The sequence below is a fragment of the Dysidea avara genome, chromosome 7, assembly GCF_963678975.1.
Source record: "Dysidea avara chromosome 7, odDysAvar1.4, whole genome shotgun sequence".
Classification (NCBI taxonomy): Eukaryota; Metazoa; Porifera; class Demospongiae; order Dictyoceratida; family Dysideidae; genus Dysidea; species Dysidea avara.
In genome coordinates this window covers 8957328-8976248 of record NC_089278.1, presented here as the reverse complement: position 1 = coordinate 8976248, position 18921 = coordinate 8957328, and the positions used below count along the sequence as shown (strand labels likewise).

Sequence of the window (18921 nt, the reverse complement as noted above, 5' to 3'; positions counted from 1 at the left end):
CAACAAATAGTTAATTATAACTTTATGACAATTATGCACATTATAAACCTGGGATGGCATTACTGGTCTTTGACAGCATGCAGTGGCATATACCTCTAAAGAGGTATATATGTATGCCCCATCCTAATCAATATAATGAGAATAATAGCTGAAATATTTATGGCTTAGCAAGGTACAATTAAGTCACTATGTTGAACAGCTATAGACTTGCATGGGATAACACTCATATTATAGTAGAGCAGCTGCAGCTAAGTGAAAAAATCATTCACTTTTTGATAAAAGCACCAAACTTGGTACAATTAGTATTTGTACTATTATTAACCTGACGATATAGATAATGTATTGGAGTGCTCAATAGCAAACATATTATTTGCATCTTCGTAGGCAAGCAGGATGATCACATCCAAAAGCTGATCAACATTTTGAATGATTGCAACTGTAAATTTGAGATATATTCATGCAGCAAAAAATCACATTTCTGAATGCACTTGTGTGGCTTGCTGACAAGCTAAAAATGGGCTTCTAGCCTACTCAAGTTAAAATTTCCACATGCCTATATAAGGTTGTCAAATTATTTAGTATATACCTCCACAGAAACTTTAATTTGGTGCTTTTATCACAAAGTGAATATTTTTATCAAAATTTGTCGCTTATAACACATTGAGTTACGGGAATGTATACTGAATGAGTGGGTGGTAAGTTGTATGTTCATTAATTGAATATAAAGCTGTTTTATGGGCTTTCCAAAGGTATCAGCATTTCAAAGTTTCTTTCATCATTAAATTTTAAGCATTTAAATTGCAAACAGCTAGGCAAGTGACATACAAATTAGACAGTTCCATGCAGCGGTGGGGCACAGGATGCAGGTGCCCTCTTATCTTGAGGTGGTTAAATGAAGGTTATGGCTAGCTGTCTTGTCATTTAAGTCTGTGTGGCTTGTATAGATTTTTGTGATCACTGCATGCTAGCCTCATGTGATAAATTTATTGCATAAACCCCACTGATGGCTATATATTTCATCATAAAATTATGGTGATTATCATAGGTGTAACAGCAGAGGAGCTAGATCCCTCCACTTTCATTTTAGAGGAGGCTTAACCCCTCCACCTTTTCTTTTAATGTCAAGATACTCTAATAGAGCAGTCAGCTACTCTAATAGTACAGTCATGTTCACATAAAATACACAATTTAGGTGCATTTTTCAATAAAATTATTACTTCAGAACATTACAGAAATTTTCCATGCAGGGACATGTTCCCAAACTCCCTAAATAAAGCATACTTTACATCAACTATAGTTGTATAGCTCCACGACTTTAATGTTTGTTACTACATCCCTACATGGTGATTATGTATACATGCAGTTACTATGTTTGTACATACTATCACAGATTCAATGTCTATATATGATCACCTAATGCATTGTAAAGTGATAGATAATATGTCAGAACTCCAGAGGAACCCCAGCCTAGCTAGAATTCATGAAACACATTTCAACTGCCCTACCATTAAAGATAGGAAATTCACCCTGTTTATGATGGAATGAGTGAACTTATAATTATTGAATAGGGAGGTTTCTATTTTGTAATTATACACTCTTGACATTCTATCTACTCTGTAATGAAGTCATGTAATGTAATCAAAAATTGCTTTTTTATTGCTTAAGCTGTTCAGCCATGAAGAACCTACAATAGGTTCAGCTTAAGTATCTAAAATACTACCTGATTATATTATATAACCCCGTTTCCATTTAAGGAGTAGAGCATTGCAATAAAGATCTGCATGCAGCTAAATCAAGTCAGTAATGATAATAAAAATATTCACTGATAATTTATACAAGAGAAACAGTGCAGTTCTCTAAAGTTTGTCCAAATACTTGTCAAGGGATGGCACAGCTTCACTAAGACCCTTCCTCTTGCGTGTTTCCAAAACAATTGAAGCTGGCTTGCTAGATGGCTCAAATGGATCACCAGGTAAGATCTGCCAGTGGTCAAACACACACTGTGGAAATGCTTGACCTCCAGTGTTGGAACGCAGGTCAGCTGTGAAACCTACAATACACATTAGCTAAATGGTTAGCCAAATCCAGCCCTCACCAAAAGACTCGTTCACAGGAAGGTATCCTTTTACTGCAAACATTGGAGTTCCTGCAATTTTACTCTCCTCAAAAACACGACCACGTCTCCTGTTTAATACACCATAAATACCACCAACTGCTTGCTCTGGGCACTGCACAACAAGATCACATGATAAAATTTAAACGTGTATGTATACACCATACCTGGATCTCAACCAAGTAAATGGGCTCCAAGATGCGGGGAGAGGCTGTTAACATGCTGGCATATAGGACTCGCCTTGTGGTTGGTATAATCTGCCCTCCAGCACGATGCACAGCATCACTGTGTAGCTTGACATCATGGATGTTAAACCTGACTCCTCTGATGTTCTCTTCACACAGTACCCCCTTTATTAGGGTAAACAAAATCAATTTATGAATGACCATATTGTACTCCTTATTCTATATAATTACCTCTTTTGTTGCCCACTGGAATCCAGCTACAACACTGTCCTTAATATCATTCAAATACTGTACACCTTTTGTGCAGTCTATCAACAAATTGGGGCCTGTTCCCTCTGGGCCAAAGCACCAAACCTTCCTTGCTTCAGATGAATCATATTCATATTTCTCTGAAAGATATCGAGCTCTCTGTTTAGGATCTTGTCTGGGGCTAATGTCACCCTGATTGAGAGGTATTGCATTTATATTCATTTCTTTTTGTATATATCCCTTACCTTATCAATATCTTCGGGTAACCCATCTGGCATTGGTGTGGCTTTCATAAACAATCGATTGAGTTTGTTTGGAGACTTTGAAAGACACATGCGATCTGATTCCTCACTGACTGTCTCACGATATGACACTACTGGACATGATTTCTGCAACAATATACATTTATTTTAGAAAAATAAAAGTGCTATACCTTTAGAGGAATACAAGCATGGTCTTCTTCCAAATCTTTAAGGCAAATTTCTAAATGTAGCTCACCAGCACCTGCTACAATATGCTCTCCACTCTCTTCAATATGACACTGAAAAGTATGAGCAAGTAAAAAGATTTGATGAATGAGATATCGATGGTCATTCATACCTGCACCATGGGATCAGATTTTGCTAATCTCTTCAAGCCTTCCACTAATTTTGGAAGATCTGAAGGGTTCTTGGCTTCCACAGCAACTTTCACTACTGGGCTGACGCTGAACTTCATTACCTTTAATGTAATAAATTAAAGTTTGTACATTAATATGAGTTATTATTATCATTATTATTAGCACTTTACAGTGACCAGCACTGAAGGTCTGACAGCAACATGTGCTGCAGCCTTAGGATTACCTAACCTAATTTCAGGGACTTAGACCTAATGACTTCACTTACTGACTGAGTGATAAGGTGTAACAGAAAAGGGGCCTAAGTAAGGAAAAAAAATCCCTCCAACCCCAGGATTCAAACTGCAGGTCACCCAATGTCTAGTCGGGGCCACACTCAGTCTTCCTCCAGGAGGGATGGATTTTCTTCCTTAAACCTAAGGTATTTATTATTAGCACTTTGTGTTACATACCTTCAAATTATGGGCATGTTCATAGGTACTGATGGTGCCTGTCTTGACAAGGTACTGGTCCACACCCACTAATCCAACAATGTTACCACATGGCACATCTTCTATTGGTTCAATATATCGTCCCATCATTAGAATTGTCCTTAATATGCAACATTCGCCATAATTGAGTATCACAGTAGCAACAAACCTTTGAATTGGTTTCACATAAACATCTTCTTTTTTGCCAGGGACAAAGTTAGGCCCCATGATGCGAGCCTTCTGGCCAGTCGAGACTATTCCACTGAACACACGACCAAATGCATAGAAACGACCTTTATCAGTTGTAGGTACCATCTTGCTAATGTACATCATCAGAGGAGCCTGTTGGTATAACAATCATTTATTGGTATCAACTACTATAAACAGTCACATACACTGGGATCACAATTCTTGATTCCAACAGCACAAGGGTCATCATGAGGACCTTCATAAAGCATCTCCATACGATACTTTTGTGCAGTTATGGGAGAGGGAAGATGGATGGTTATCATCTGAAGGAGAGCATCTCCAGCAGGGAGCCATCTTCTCATGATTGCTTTCATCAACGGCTTTCCTTCCTTGCCCTTATCAGCAGCATCCAGCTTAATATTGAGTTTCTCGATCAGCTTGGCGGTCTCATCTTTCTTGAAGTTCATCACAGCATCAAACACCTTAGCAAAAAGGGAAATTGACACTCAACCAATGTGGTACTAATACAGTACCTTGTATATGGGGTCCAATACAAACTGGTTGAAGCCTCTCACATATCCCTCCCCTCCTTGTTTGCTCCATTTTTTCTCTTTGGAATGATAAAATTGATCACCCCATAGCCGTTTCATCAGTTTTGGTGTCTCAATCTTAAACTTTTCAGAATAGATTTCAGCAAACTGTTTCAGAGTAAATGCCCAACCATGCAAGCCAGAACCAAAGCCTACAGTTCCATCACTGGGTTGAACCTGTGGAGTATAGCAAAAAGATTTCTCAAGAAGATGCAAATAGAAGCATTCATGCATCAATAATAATTAGCTAGGTAGTTTGCACTCTACTTTGCCATCACTTCATGATCACAAACCTGAATGTTTCCCATTGGCCCATCTTCATCACCATATGTAGCCACTATGACATTGACATTCTCTACAATCCGTTGAAGGGTTTGGTATAAGTCTTCTTGCTCAATCCGTAGCTCTAACAAGGCCCGGTCCATCTTGTTCATAAACAGTACAGGCTTAATTCTCTCTGCAATCGCTTGTTTCAAGACTGTCTCAGTCTGAACACACACACCTTCATGGTAAGATGTAAACATCGGAAATAATAACATATAATAATTTTAACATTATCTTAATTCATGGCACATAGGGACTGCATATGCAACATGCAAATAGCAAATGAAAATAGCAGCTATAAGTGAACAATGCATGTGTACCTGTATGTACACATATGTGGTTACATTTGTCAACAATAAACAAGTATGAAATGCATCAACTAGGATTGAATCATTCAGAAGGGCACAATATCCCTGCATGTGCTATGTGATATGTGAGGAACAAACAGTATAGTTATCGTTGAGAGTAAGACTATGCTACATAGGTTACTGGGCAATTATAATTCTCACCTGATACACAATCAACAACTACAAGTGCTCCATCTGTAACTCTCAATGCAGCCGTCACTTCTGATGAGAAATCAACATGACCAGGAGAATCAATGAGGTTGATGAGAAATCCATTGCCATCTTTCTCTTGCACCACGTAACTCAAATCTTTCTCTGCCAACTCGTAATACAATGATATTGCCCTATTGAACAATAAATAGTACAATAGTGAAGATTATGGTGAGGTGGTTACGTTGATTTGATGGTGATACAACGTTCCTGTTCATCCTTCCTTGTATCAGTGAAACGAGTATCTCCAGCTTTAGCACCAGCGATGATGCCAGCTTTACTGACCAGAGAATCTGTGAGGGTACTCTTGCCGTGATCCACGTGGGCAATAACGGACATGTTACGGATGTTTGTCCGTTTGTCCATGATTGCACGGACCTGTAGAGACACTGTTAGTATGGAATGCACTTGATGACAGTAGCACACCCATTACCTGGTCTATTGTGAATTTCACCTTTTGTCATCGTTGAAAAGAAGGTGCATAGAAAAGGGAACAAATTCAACATCACAACAATGTAGCTACCCCTCCTATGCATTTGAGCTAGCTAGTTATATTTGTATACTCAACATACATGAGATACTACAATCAATGTTGATGTTCAGTGAATATTAAAGACTCACCATTTTGATCTGAGTAGTCTACTAGCTATAGTCATAAGTACACCATAATTATAATCTGTGAGGAACCCACTTTAGTCACAGAATATATATAGGAGTGATTACGTAATGATTGAATGGCACATAATTGTGCAATCGCTAAAAGTTTGGTAGAAGTTGTGCAATCACAAAGATTACGTCACTGGGTAATTTTTTCTCCTTACTGCGCGTGCGTACCATCTGAAGTTTGCCGCTCGAAAATGAGTAGCGATAAATTCCGCCAAACAAGTAGAATGAGTACTGGGATACAGCGTTCTTGGACTCGTCTAACGCTTGATAGCTCCACAAAAGTACCGTCCACTACTCGAAAGGTACGACTGAATATACTCACGTGTTTTTTCTTATTAAAGCGCACACATCGCTAAATTTGTTTAGTTGTCAAAGTTGGCGCTGAAGGAGCTCAAAAACCTTCAATTCACCAACCCTGGACCTCGAATGCAAAATGTATTGGTGGTGACGCCTCCAGGAAACATGGAGAGCGAGTCTATGTAAGTACATAGATTATATATAATCTATGGTAAGGGGGCATCTCCAAACTGATTTTGCGTCATAATTACGTTAGGGGGGTTCAGCCCGTGACGTTATAAATTTTTATTAAAGCAGTTATAGTGTAAACAGCTAGGAACAGGGAAAGTGATGTGATTAAGCAGCAGTACTGTTTGTAGACTATGTTTTCAGGTAAAGAATATAACGTTTTGTGCTTCTATTGCCATTGCATTGTTTTTATAGTGTGACGCTAAGGGGGGTCTGAAGTTAGCATCACTATGACGTTAAACGTACCAAAATCAGTTTGGAGATGCCCCCTAAGTAGCACACTTTCTAGAAATATTTTTTTTTAACTTGACTAGGCGACTCCGTGTCAACCAATTGCAGCCAGGAATGTTATATGATAGTGAAGGCAAATTGTTATCTGGAGAAGATTACTGTGACTGTACAAAGCCATTGTGTTCTGGCTGTTTTTTCCCGTGTAAATACTGTGGGTCAAACAAGTGTGGAGTAGTGTGCAGGTGTGATCGCAAGTGGATATATAAGACAAAATGATGACATAACAACTGGTTTATTTTTGGTACCCTCAATAGACATATTTGACAAGAGATCAAACTCAAAAATCTCGTGTAACGAGTACAATAAATGTTTGAAACTTCGATACATGAATACATGATTTTCTATGAGTAGTGAATTTAAGTGTCAAGTAGATATTTATAACTGTGCTAATATCCATGGTCAGTACATTTAGCTATCCAAGAATGCCTGGATTCTTTTAATGGTTAAGGCCATACCTATTTGAAAAGTTGTTGCTCGGACCCGACCGACCCAATTTTACACAGATTTTAATTAAGAAAAGGAAAAAATTAAAATCACGTGACACCTAGAATTTAATTTGTAATTATTGATGTAAATTTTTTTTAAAATTGTAATTGGTGCACAATGATCGAGATACTCTAATAGAACAAAATTTTGGTCTCAAAAGGTAACATTATCTTTATAGGTATAGTTCCCTTAAACTTAATCACTAAAGACCAGTGTAGCTAGCTATATGTACCTCTACTTCTTGGCTAAGAAATTTATTTCAGTGTCATCCATGACTCATTGAGCTACGAACTACACTTTCCTTTACAATAGCTAGCTACATAGCTTGTAACTAGAAAGTGTGTGCATGGCTTGCTTATATTTTTAAAAGATAAACATGTCTGAGATTAGCTAGCCAGCTGTTTTTTGTTGTTGTTTTTTTGCCTACCGACCAACCCAGTTTGTTGCAAAATAAATCCAAGCAACAACTTTTCACCTATGTTGCTTGGATTTATTTTACAACTAAATGGGTTAGTCAGTAGGCAAAAGAAAAGAAACAACTACTAATTTTGGAAATACATGTCTTTCAAAAATATATATGTAAGTCAGATAAAATATGTTTAGCTACTGCACCGTCTGCAGACATGTCAAATTTACAAGCTACATATAGCCCAATGAGTCATGGATGACACTGAAGTATAGAGCACACAAGTTTTAAGTGAACTACGCCCATATAATGTTACCTTTCGAAAATACACACTGACTGTTCTATTAGAGTATCTCAATCATTTTCAAAATTAAATTCTAGGAGTCACGTGTTCTTAATGTATCGGGCTATGTTCATAACACGATTTTCCGTGGACTTATTACGTCACGTGTATATTGACGATGGGGATTTCAGGGAATTTGTCGCAGTTGTAATCGTCTAAATAGGAAAGGTCCAAGTGACTGTTTGGGCGTAGTTGTACCGGTATTAGTTGAGTAAATACGTGGGGATGGAGACAAAGTCGGGTTGGAAGTATTCTGAAAACCAATACCTTACTTCGTTGGGTTTTTCCAAGCTAAAGAAGTTGTCTGACATTCTTGACACAAAGAACCACACAAGTAAATGGCCATGGTGGAAGGAGTTGGCAGGGAAAGTGCCCGGTGTAAAATACTTACCTAGAGATATCGAACGAATGGGGGGCAACACAAGTGATGGGAACGCCGCGTACGCCTTTCTCGTTGACTTGAGCAATCGTAGCATTCGCCTTGGACAGTTAATAGCCGGATTGAAGGCAATAGAGATGAATGAAGCGCTGAAGGAGTTAAGTTACCAAGGTATGTACGTTAACCATAGTGAAAATGAAACTGTCATCATAACAGTTGTTGTTTCAATATACACAGAGGATGTGAAATTTGTGGAGCAGCCACAGTCTACTGTTTCAGCTGAAGGTGGCACTGTAACACTGAAGTGTAAAGCAACAGGGTTTCCCCCACCGTCATACCAGTGGTTCAAGGATCGTACTGAGTTGTCAGGAGAGACCTCACCTCATTTCACCATTGACAATGTCAAGCTTGATCAGGTAAGCTGTATTGTCATGATGGTTGGGCTAGTCTTGCGTGTACAGACAGTTATTTTTCTTGGGTTGGAGGGATAAATAACATCTGATTTGGTTCAAATTCTTACTTGTGTCCCACTACCACTGTTCAACATGTGAAGACAAAAGTGAGTACACAAAGCAAATCAGCTTACACTGACATATAGGAAAGGGGGAATCAAAGTGTTACACAAGAGTGGGGGTGGGTGATGGATAGAGGATATGGTGTTTCCTTTAAAGTTGTAGTTATAGAGACATCTTCATAAAACCTAAGGTGAAGTCGAAAAGCCATGAAGATCTGAGTGGGTGTGACTAAGAAAGTGGTGGGGGTGTATTTCTGTATTTATAGATGGATACATTGATTAACATCATGTCATCATAATTATTTTACACAAAACGTAAACCCACAATCACTTTCCACATTGATATCTATAACGGAAGGCTCACTGAAATCTGCCTCCCTCCTGAGGGAGACCCTCCCTCCTGAGGGAGACCCTCCCTCTTCACATTAAATGGACTGGTAAAACAAAATGGTATGCATAAAATCCTTTGATCTTTGGTAGATAATGATGTATTTAAAACCACTAAGAGATCTCTGGAGAGGTTCTCTAAAATGGTTCGAGATCTCCTAGCAGAGGGGTATCTGTATATCTCCAGTTGCGGGGAGTCACCACAGCACACCTCATTAATGATCACTGATACCATGTGCAAGCTAGGAAGCTTCTAGAAGTTGCAGTATAGATGCAATTGCATCTTATACATATGCATGGACAATGAAAAATGGAAAGAGAAGGGAGAATGACTAATCTTTACTCAAGGGAGGTTCAAATTATACTTTTGGTGTGTTAACATAGTGCTGTAGAAAACAAGATATTGTACCGCACCCCCAGCTAAATCTATTGCGTAGCTAAGTACGGTGAGATCAAGATACTCTGATACAGCAGTCACAGCAGCACATGTATTTTATAGCTATGCATTAGCAAAAAAAAGTGCATTTAAAAATGAAGTATGGTTCCAGCGATAAACAAGTAGTGAAACAAGATGATGATAGCTATTGGGAAGTCCCTAGTCCCTACTTGACTTTGTTGCAATGTGGGAAAATCCCTATATTGGCATGTTTTACAAAGTAGGAAAATCCTACTGAAGATGGTGAAAACATGCCAATTTAGGGATTTTCCCACATTGCTATAAAGCCTTTTGTTAGATCATAACTATAAAATACACTGTGACTGCTGTATTAGAGTATCTTAATCTCGCTACTCAGCTAAAACATGCCATTTCCACTACTTTTTATCACTGGAACCTACTTAATTTTTTAAAAGTTATTTTTATTTTAATTATACTGGACTACAGCTTTATTGCAAACTACAGTGAGTTTATTGGCCAATTTTTAGCTAAATATTGATCACAGGAGTCAAGTGTCAAGTACACCACCTAGACAATAAAGGCATTCACAAATATTTTAACTAGATGAATTAAAAATTGAAGGTTTTAAAAGGGGAATAGGGATTGCTGAAAAAAAACCCATGAAACAAGAAGGGATCACTGGAATGGCAATGTAAACCACAGATTCCTATTTTGACTCTCTGTCATAAAATTTTAGTTGCGTAATATTATTACCATTCATCACTTGGAAAAAAGGATTTATGGTCCACCCCAGAAATTCCTTCTTGTTTCATGGCCTTTTGTTTTCAGCAATCCCTATTCTCTTTTGAAAATCTCATTTTTTTACTCATCTAGTTTGTGTACTGTTTATTTAATCCAGTAATGGTAATGAAGATTGTTCTGTTTTGCATTCTGTATACAGATGAATTGCAATGTGTATACAGAGTCTCCTAATGTGAGTAGATAATAGCTGTCAAATTCAGTGCAAGCTTTGTTATCAGATACACTTGACTGCATTATTAGAGTATTTACTTGACTGCTCTATTAGAATATTTTGATCCGCCCACGTACAAGCATACTGAGTTTGATACAATAACAACAAAGAAGTATACACCAGTAAACATGGCTGTTATATTCACCATGCAGAATGGTCTATGCGACAAACAGTGTTATATACATGGCCACGGTGTTACTGTATATGAAGCTATAGAACTCTGCATGAATAAAACACCGATTTACCTGAAGAAGAAAATTCTCAAAAGCCAGAGAAGAAATCACTCCAGAGGATTTCCATCATCCAATCATTGGCTGTTTCAGTATGAGAACTCATTTAGTTTTGCTTGCGTGCTCTTAATTCTTCAAGCCGTTGCTCAAACTTAAACTAGAAGATCTTTAAATCAGTTAAATCATTTCCTTGCTTGTACTTGACAGAAAATATAGCATTCAAAGAGACAAAATATAGCACTCAGCTTTGCTCCGTGCTATATTGTCTCTTGCCCACTCTTTATGTGCTATTTTTTGTGTAGCACTTGCAGCAACATTTTAACTCAAGAGAGGTATATGCAGTAAAGTGTCAATGGAATGAGAATGTGCCTGTGTGTGTGTGTGTGTGTGTGTGTGTGTGTGTGTGTGTGTGTGTGTGTGTGTGTGTGTGTGTGTGTGTGTGTGTGTGTGTGTGTGTGTGTGTGTGTGTGTGTGTGTGTGTGTGTGTGTGTGTGTGGAAGGGGGGGAGGCTGAATAATAATTCAAGAGCTATAATCTAGTGAACCAGAATTCTCTCAGTATATGAAGCACACTCTTCAGCTATAGTCTGAACACCCCTGAAAATAGCTACCATGAGATCGGATCTAGAAGTAGCTTTATCAAATGGCTGACTATAAAGAAAGTGTTTTTAACTATTCAGCTGAGTTCTGGAGGGCCATATCACTTGCTCTGATGGCTCTCTTGAATCATAGTTGCCATTATAATCCGGACACAGGGATGAGATTGTAGTCAATAAAGATGAAATTTGGGTGTTAAAATTCTGGGCTTTTACTCATTGGTGTTGCCCTCTCCCCTTTAAGAATGCATATAGTTGTAATTGCCTTGCTTGTTGTTTTATTAATTTTACTGTAGTCTGGAAAGTACATATGTCGAGCCATGAACACATTTGGTGTTGATTTCTCCAAGTGGGTAGAGATCAAGGTCACCCAGCCGTTTAACAATCCACGAATGATGCACCCGAGACACAGTCAAAAACGAAGTAAGAACTAATACTATTTATAAATTGATTAAGCTGCAATGTCATCTAGCATCACTGCAAATAACTCATCAGTTACCTCATGAACATGAAGTGTTGTTGGGTGCTAAACTAGAGTTATACCTGGGTGTGGAGGGGAGTGGAAGTGATCGCTTGAGCTACAAGTGGTTTAAAGATGGGGTACTTAATGTCATAACTACAGATCCGATATTTTCAATAGAACAAGTGACACTTAGTGACCAAGGATCCTACATGTGTTCTGCCTTTACTGACACTGATTCTATTTTATCATCAGAGTGTCTAGTTACTGGTAAGTTTGGGAATACCTGTATAGATGTACAGAATTACATTCTTGTAGTGTCAACATCTGGCAATTACTATCATCATCACCACGAGCAGAGCACCAATTCACTCTTGTCATCTGAACATCATGAATTACACATGCAACCCTACTGTAAGTACTGTCAATTATGTTGATCTTACATCATCTGTTTTACATATTGTAGACAATGGTGACTATGGTTACAATCCTCCAACGTCATCTTACCAGGTCCCACTGGATGGTGCGTATGACTCTTATGTGCTGGCTAACCAAATGCAACATAGTGGGGTACCCCTTCATAATGGAGGTGAGTTCAAGACATAGAAACCTAATATCTATAGACTTCAAAACACATGACTTAGTAGCCAAATGGCTAGCACTACTACAGTGCCTGAAGATTTCTAAATTCCATTGAACTCTGTAGAGTTCTTATTGGACCAAGTTTGCTAACAGGCAAAACATGTACATAAAACCTGGTGAGCAATGAAAAAAGTACTCGCCGCTGGGAGCCTGTGGCAACTTTCGAATTCGCAACAACAAAAAATGTAGTAAGCATCAAAAAGTTACTTCCTCAGGGGAGGCTTGAACTCCTGACCTTCGCATGTCTGATACTTTTTATTAAGTACGACGTGCTATCCAACTGTGCCATCCAACTGTGCCACTGGGGAGTGTTTCAAGAATGGTATGTACGTACCATCATATTTAAGTTAAAAAATAGTATCTGTAACAATAAATTTATACATACAAGGAGAAATTATAGAAAGAAAAGGTAGTGAAACAAGGGAGGTCACTTACACCTGCAAATATACAGTGTATACTAATGGACATTATTACTCCCTACTTCAAAATGACTGCTCTATTAGAGTAGTTGGTCAAAGATAGAGATTCCAATCACCCAGACACCAGGTGGTCTCCAGGGGTCCAAATCACAATTGTAGCACTGACAGAGAGAATTATGTGATTTCAGGGAACATGTCAGGAAGTGGGCACCACCACCAGTCATCATGGATACCGCACACACCACCAATGTTAAGGGATCAGAGGAAGACGCTGGATATAACGGGTAGGTGTAGCAGGAGTCATGCAGGTGTGTCACTTGATATAATTGTAGGAACGTTAGCTCCAGAACAAGTTAGCTCACCTGATCCACGACATATTGATAACCACGATCATGATGACAGTGGTGACAGGCCATCAGGTGTGGTGTGTAACGTCATGGAGTATGTCATGTTGTTACGGAGTGTGCGTGTAATGTAAATGAAGTATATGGAGTGTGTGTTGTTGTTTCCTATAACTAGTGTGTCTAGAATCTTGTACCATGTTATGTTACAGGCCAGCCTTCTGTTTCACTGGAGGCTGAACCAATGCCTAGTAAGACTGTACATGTTAATATTAAGTGTTATACACATGTGATCTATTGCCCAGTCAACTTATCAGTACCATGTGTTGACAAGATAGCACTACTGATTGGCAACAGGGAGTACAGAGAAAAGGATATGCCAAAATTGAGGACACCAGAAATGGACACTCAAGACTTAGGAGGAGCACTGTTTAGTATTGGCTTTAAGGTGATTTAGTAGTCACTGCCAATGGTGTAGCACTGATGTGTGTTTATCCAGGTTGTTAGTCTGGTGAACTTGACCAAAGCTGAGATGGACCAAGCCCTGCAATTCTTCCTTAGCCTACTAGGAGCCAATGTCTACGCATTGTTCTTCTTTGCCGGTATTTGCATCTTCCTTTATTGTGTCATAGTAGATCATTGGATGCTACAGGACATGGCTTTCAGTCAGTAGATGGTCAGAATTATTTGATGGGAGTGGACACGACACTAGAAAAGGACCCTCGCTACTGCCTGTGTGCTCAAGACATCAAGACACACATGCAACACACTGGGGCTAAAGTGTCTATTATGCTATTAGACATGTGTCGTGTTGCTGCCAGGTAACGAACATGTAGTGATACCTCCACCTCTTTATGATTATGTTTGTCCTAAACAAAAGCTATGTTGTATTTCTAAGAGCACCTCATTTTGATGCCATGGTATTTGGTTGCAAAGGTGGTCTTATCAATGGGGTTTCACTATATCTATAATTCCATGTATATCATCTAATCCTTCCTTTACAGCACTCAGCCTGGTTGTAGCTTCTTCCCAACAAAGGCAGTTCCTCTAAGCGTTCATCAGTACAATAACTACTTTGTAGTTGGATTTGCTTGGTGAGGTGTATAGTAAAGTGGTGTGGAGTTGATGTGTACATGTATAGTTCCACCAATGGCTATGCATTTGAAGCACAGGAGGAGAGTAAACGGAACAGTTATTTTGTGACTGAAATTGTCCGTGGACTGAACGAGTCCAATCCAGCACATAAAGAGAAGATTGACATCTTCCTCAATAAGGTCTGTATCTCCTGTCTGTGGTAGTTGTAAGATGTGTTGAGGGTGGTAGGTTTGTGAGGGAGTATGCACCAACCGGCCTTCACAACTGGATGCCACAGAACCGTGGCAGAAACCAGAAATACAAAGCAACCTTGGTGAAAGTCTGAGTCTGTTTGATGAGATTTACCAGGTGGAGTTCTCCGTAGACAGAGAAATGAAAGGACGTGCTTGGAAATATGCTCACAGTAAGTCCACCAGTTAACATACTGCTTCACATACATCTTTGTTACAGTGGTACCAGAGCCGCTGGTACTGCACACAGATGACTGTCAAGTGGTCTTGCGACTACAATTTGCTGCTGAGCACTCCAATATGTTGATAGTGATGGTAGAACAGTTGAATGGCTGCTCATCCACTACAAGTATCCATCACATCAGACTAGACCTTCAGTCTGTGTGTGCTGCCCAGGCTGAACCCGTCATGGTGAGAACATTACAATGGCTTCAGGATTATTTGTTGTGTGTAGTCCGTACCAAGCTGCCAGTACCAAGATAAAGAGATGTCATATCGGTTTGCAAAGGAGCAAGGTCAAAACAACTTGACACATTTCAAAATCACTGAATTACAGAAGTTACAAGTGAGTTTTGTACAGTAGCCATTTTGAAATGCTACCCACAAGTATCTTCATTAGCATCCAGTTGTGCTCAAAGTGACCATCAACTATTCCTACGAGACTACACATCATCAACCCTGTAAAAAAGAGCATGTGATCTCATATGAGCTACCAGAGGCCCCCCTCTATGCCAGAACTGTCAACGAAATGAGAAAGTTATAGCAGTTACACCCAGCTCAGCCCCTCCCACACAATTTCTACATTTTATTCATCTGTATTACACATATAAAAGACAACAATATTAGTAACTGGGAAGGGAGGTACATTAAGGGAATGCAGTCAGTACAGGTTGGTTTAAAAAAACATCTATGCCAGCTATTACTAAAGGCAGTTTTGATGATGAAAAATAATGAACTAAATCAGGAACACTCTTAAATTCCTTGTCTCGAGCTTTTACCTGAGTGATTGTCACAAATGGTAAGTGCTTAAGATGTTGTGTAAACATTTACCTTTCCACGATCATCAATTAGCAGCAAATGGTGACACTTGCCGTCACCCTTGGCTGTCAACACATACTTTCCTTTACTTTCTCTACAAATTACTGACATTTACTGCTATTACATGCAAATACTAACCTGATCAGAAACTCTCCATCATCCTCAAGTAAGGCTTCAGCTTCAATCCGAGACATGGTGCCATGGTACCATTGTTGTTTATTTAATGGTATTGTAATATCAACAACTATATTGTGTTAACAATTTCACTTTAGGAACACCAGACAAGTTATGAATGACTTACTGGGCTTCTCTGCTGCAGGCTTCTTCCATATGGAAGCATACGTTGGGTCATCAAATGATGGGGACCTTCCTGATTCTTGTAGAGGTCTGTTAGGTAATACACCACTCTTGTTGTCATAAATACCCTCCTGGTTTGCTGCTCCTGTATGTAAAATTATTGTACATAATTGTGTGCACAACATGATTGTTATGTATGTACACCCACCTGTATTACATTACACACAATGACACTGCACGCACAGACACATGTACACACACTCATGCACAAGCACACGTACCAGTCAATTGACCAGGGTTGTCATAGACACCTTCCTGAGTGTAGACCAGGTCAGGATTCTGTTCAGCACTTTCTTTCTTAGTATTAGAGTAGATGCTTTCATCACGAGTGAGGATACCTATTCTGTCAGCTCCTCTGCCTTGTTCAAACACCTTACGACGATAATCCTTTAGACCTAGTCCTTCCTTGTTGTCATATACACCTGGCTGATTATCACCTGTGTGTTGTATAAGAGATGGATATGACCACAAGCATACTCGATAGGGACAATGTAAACTCTACATGCAGAAGAAATAGGACGTGTACACAAGTTGTATTACACCTGTATGGTAGAAAAAGTGCATACGGACACCTTTAGAAATTATGATAAGAACTCAGAACATGACATACGTAAACTGCACAGTGAAGAGACAACATACCAGTCAACTGACTAGGATTATCGTAGACACCTTCCTGAGTATAGACCAAGTCAGGATTCTGATTTGCACTTTCCTTCTTAGTATTAGAGTATATACTCTCATCACGAGTGAGGATACCTATCCTATTAACTCCCTCTCCTTCCTGGAACACCTTACGACGATAATCTTTTAGACCAAGTCCTTCTTTATTATCATACACTCCAGTTTGACCCTGACCTATGGGTCAAAACATGATCAGCATGATACCATAGAACACTTGTTACCCATAAGATCTCCAGGGTTGTCATAACAGCCATCCTCTGAGAAGCCCATTGGTACTTCTTCAGGTGGCTCGACATAGTCATGTTCCTCGTGTGTAGTGATGCCAATCTGATCATCTCTGCCTCCTTTTAACTGACGTATTCTTCCATGCTCCAGTCCCAAACTTTCTTTATTATCATACACGGAAGAGTTTGCACCGCCTAGAAAATAAGATCTTGAAAATGGTTATATTTATGTAATGATTATATTACCTATCTGTGAAGGGTTATCATAGACCCCATCTTCAGAGAAGCCCATCTTACTTCTTGCCAGAGCATGCGGGTCATCATAAGGATTATCACCTTTCGCTTCTCCAGGATTGTTAGAGTAGATATTTTCTCCATGAGACATGATACCAATAGTATCATCTCCCTGTCCCTGACCTTGGTGCACTGCCCTGCTCTTTAACCCTGCACCTTCTCTGTTGTCATAAACATTACTCCCTGTGGCTCCTATCATAGCCATGTTACAACAAAAACTAATGAGTTGTTTACTATACCAAAGATATCCGCAGGGTTATTGTAGACACCATCTTGTGAAAAGTCCATCTGACGTTGTCCAGCTGAACTTTCATCATAGATGTGATCATCAAACTTACTAGAAGCCTACACAATAGCTGATTATTACAATGATAAACAATATGACTAGTACCCTGGAAGTAGCCAGTGTGTAGTTCTCAGCATTTCTCTGTGACACACACAGAAGTAATGAATTGGCACACAACAACCTACAATATGTACCTTCCGTTCTGGCACACCAGGAGGTTCTTCCCTGAACATTTTTGGATGATTACCCCAAGTATCCCCATCAAAACTAGACAACAATTAGCAGTGAAGTTAGCTTAACAAACTGAGATACTTACCCTTCAGGGATAGTGAGAGCATTTGGTGTTGGCTGATTGAGATACAACTTGTAGCGCAGCTCAAATGCCTGGCCAATTGTGGAAAGTACCAAATGAGATACTTCAGGACAGTCAAAAACATGGCAAGCTACAAAGACCAAACAAGACTGATGGACACCATAACACTAAATGTCCCACCTCTGTCATGTATTGGGTCTTTAGCCACATACCCAATGTAGTCCAGTGTAATCTATAATAGCATCATTCATTAGCCATCCAGAAAAATAATGGAGTCATTATACTCACTCCTTCACCTCCAGCAGCAAATGATATGGAAGACAACTCATGATTTACAATCTCCTACAAGAGGAGATAATGCGACAGTACAGAGAGCAACATGTGGTATACCTTCTCATTGACTCTCTTCAATAACTGCAAACTATCAACAGATATGGACAAGTTGATGTCATCTCCCCATCGTGTGTCAATTGCTGTGTTTTGTGAACCGTGAAGGTGACAAGCAATGAACAAAACAGGAACTTACTGCCTAATAACTTGTTCAGCTGCTTTGGGATCTGTAATTTTGTAGGCAAACGTTCTTTAGTGTACACGAGATCTACATACACGTGCATACCTTTCGTTTCTTGCTTGGCAGAATTTTCCCTGAAGCCTCGCCTACTCTTATGATGGCTTCTCTAATACAATCAAAATTGAATTAAATGTAACAAAATTACGATAATACCTCGTAACTGCAGTACGTGCAGCATATTGGATGGTCCTCATTGACTGGGTCACTGCACAACAACCCAAGTACTGTATAAGGGCAGGGGAGCAGTCACGCGCAACAAAAATGTGGAATCCTTGAACCTACCCGTACTGAATACGTTATACTGGAACCATTCATCAAATCGCGATCATTATGCAGCCATCCTGTAGTCGGTTTTTTAATAAAGCTACCCGTACTCGTCCAAGGCTTATCATCCTTTCCTTTCGCGGATTTCATTGTTATTTTTATATCGACACTTATAAATAATA

General features: G+C 39.2%; 3 protein-coding genes and 1 long non-coding RNA gene across 4 annotated transcripts; 2 read left to right on the top strand and 2 right to left on the bottom strand.

Annotated features, from left to right (window-relative positions):
* Positions 1–1792: 1792 nt before the first annotated feature.
* Positions 1793–6010, bottom strand: LOC136260666 (elongation factor 2-like). The gene is made up of 16 exons (XM_066054489.1): positions 5915–6010; positions 5727–5747; positions 5478–5671; positions 5246–5427; positions 4706–4914; positions 4356–4589; positions 4029–4304; positions 3803–3975; positions 3616–3754; positions 3148–3267; positions 2981–3088; positions 2793–2936; positions 2530–2739; positions 2281–2463; positions 2096–2228; positions 1793–2050 (listed from the first exon to the last, which is right to left on the bottom strand). Exons 1-16 carry the CDS (start codon positions 5915–5917, stop codon positions 1857–1859), a joined length of 2523 nt encoding a protein of 840 aa, XP_065910561.1. The 5' UTR covers positions 5918–6010; the 3' UTR covers positions 1793–1856.
* A 434-nt stretch (positions 6011–6444) lies between these two features.
* LOC136260667 (uncharacterized) lies at positions 6445–6817 on the top strand. Its single transcript, XR_010703634.1, has 2 exons — positions 6445–6628; positions 6680–6817. It is a non-coding gene; the product is annotated as an uncharacterized lncRNA (long non-coding RNA).
* Positions 6818–8107: 1290 nt separating this feature from the next.
* On the top strand, positions 8108–15581 carry LOC136261808 (mucosa-associated lymphoid tissue lymphoma translocation protein 1-like). Its single transcript, XM_066055871.1, has 18 exons — positions 8108–8560; positions 8627–8805; positions 11821–11947; positions 11997–12254; positions 12303–12398; positions 12451–12573; positions 13234–13329; positions 13378–13464; positions 13599–13637; positions 13692–13834; positions 13886–13988; positions 14039–14207; positions 14391–14480; positions 14528–14660; positions 14710–14884; positions 14932–15122; positions 15166–15276; positions 15331–15581. The coding sequence occupies exons 1-18, from the start codon at positions 8236–8238 to the stop codon at positions 15472–15474; spliced, it is 2589 nt and encodes an 862-aa protein (XP_065911943.1). The 5' UTR covers positions 8108–8235; the 3' UTR covers positions 15475–15581.
* LOC136261809 (SHC-transforming protein 1-like) lies at positions 15507–18893 on the bottom strand. Its single transcript, XM_066055872.1, has 19 exons — positions 18758–18893; positions 18629–18699; positions 18521–18581; positions 18431–18461; positions 18295–18377; positions 18193–18246; positions 18085–18136; positions 17908–18034; positions 17786–17858; positions 17697–17732; positions 17545–17650; positions 17258–17497; positions 17009–17206; positions 16746–16961; positions 16328–16543; positions 16051–16191; positions 15888–15993; positions 15762–15843; positions 15507–15709 (listed from the first exon to the last, which is right to left on the bottom strand). The coding sequence occupies exons 1-19, from the start codon at positions 18887–18889 to the stop codon at positions 15578–15580; spliced, it is 2157 nt and encodes a 718-aa protein (XP_065911944.1). The 5' UTR covers positions 18890–18893; the 3' UTR covers positions 15507–15577.
* Between the last annotated feature and the right edge of the window lie 28 nt (positions 18894–18921).

Coding starts and splice junctions, on each gene's coding strand:
- LOC136260666 (XM_066054489.1), bottom strand. Junction 3,976..4,028: donor TCAAGAATTGTGATCCCAGT/GTATGTGACTGT, acceptor TTATACCAACAG/GCTCCTCTGATGATGTACAT. Junction 2,051..2,095: donor TCCTGTGAACGAGTCTTTTG/GTGAGGGCTGGA, acceptor TGTGTATTGTAG/GTTTCACAGCTGACCTGCGT.
- LOC136261808 (XM_066055871.1), top strand. CDS start 8,236: ATGGAGACAAAGTCGGGTTGGAAGTATTCTGAAAACCAATACCTTACT. Junction 8,561..8,626: donor GAAGGAGTTAAGTTACCAAG/GTATGTACGTTA, acceptor CAATATACACAG/AGGATGTGAAATTTGTGGAG. Junction 12,255..12,302: donor ATCAGAGTGTCTAGTTACTG/GTAAGTTTGGGA, acceptor ACATTCTTGTAG/TGTCAACATCTGGCAATTAC.
- LOC136261809 (XM_066055872.1), bottom strand. CDS start 18,889: ATGAAATCCGCGAAAGGAAAGGATGATAAGCCTTGGACGAGTACGGGT. Junction 18,247..18,294: donor TGAAGAGAGTCAATGAGAAG/GTATACCACATG, acceptor CTCCTCTTGTAG/GAGATTGTAAATCATGAGTT. Junction 17,651..17,696: donor ACACACTGGCTACTTCCAGG/GTACTAGTCATA, acceptor GCTATTGTGTAG/GCTTCTAGTAAGTTTGATGA.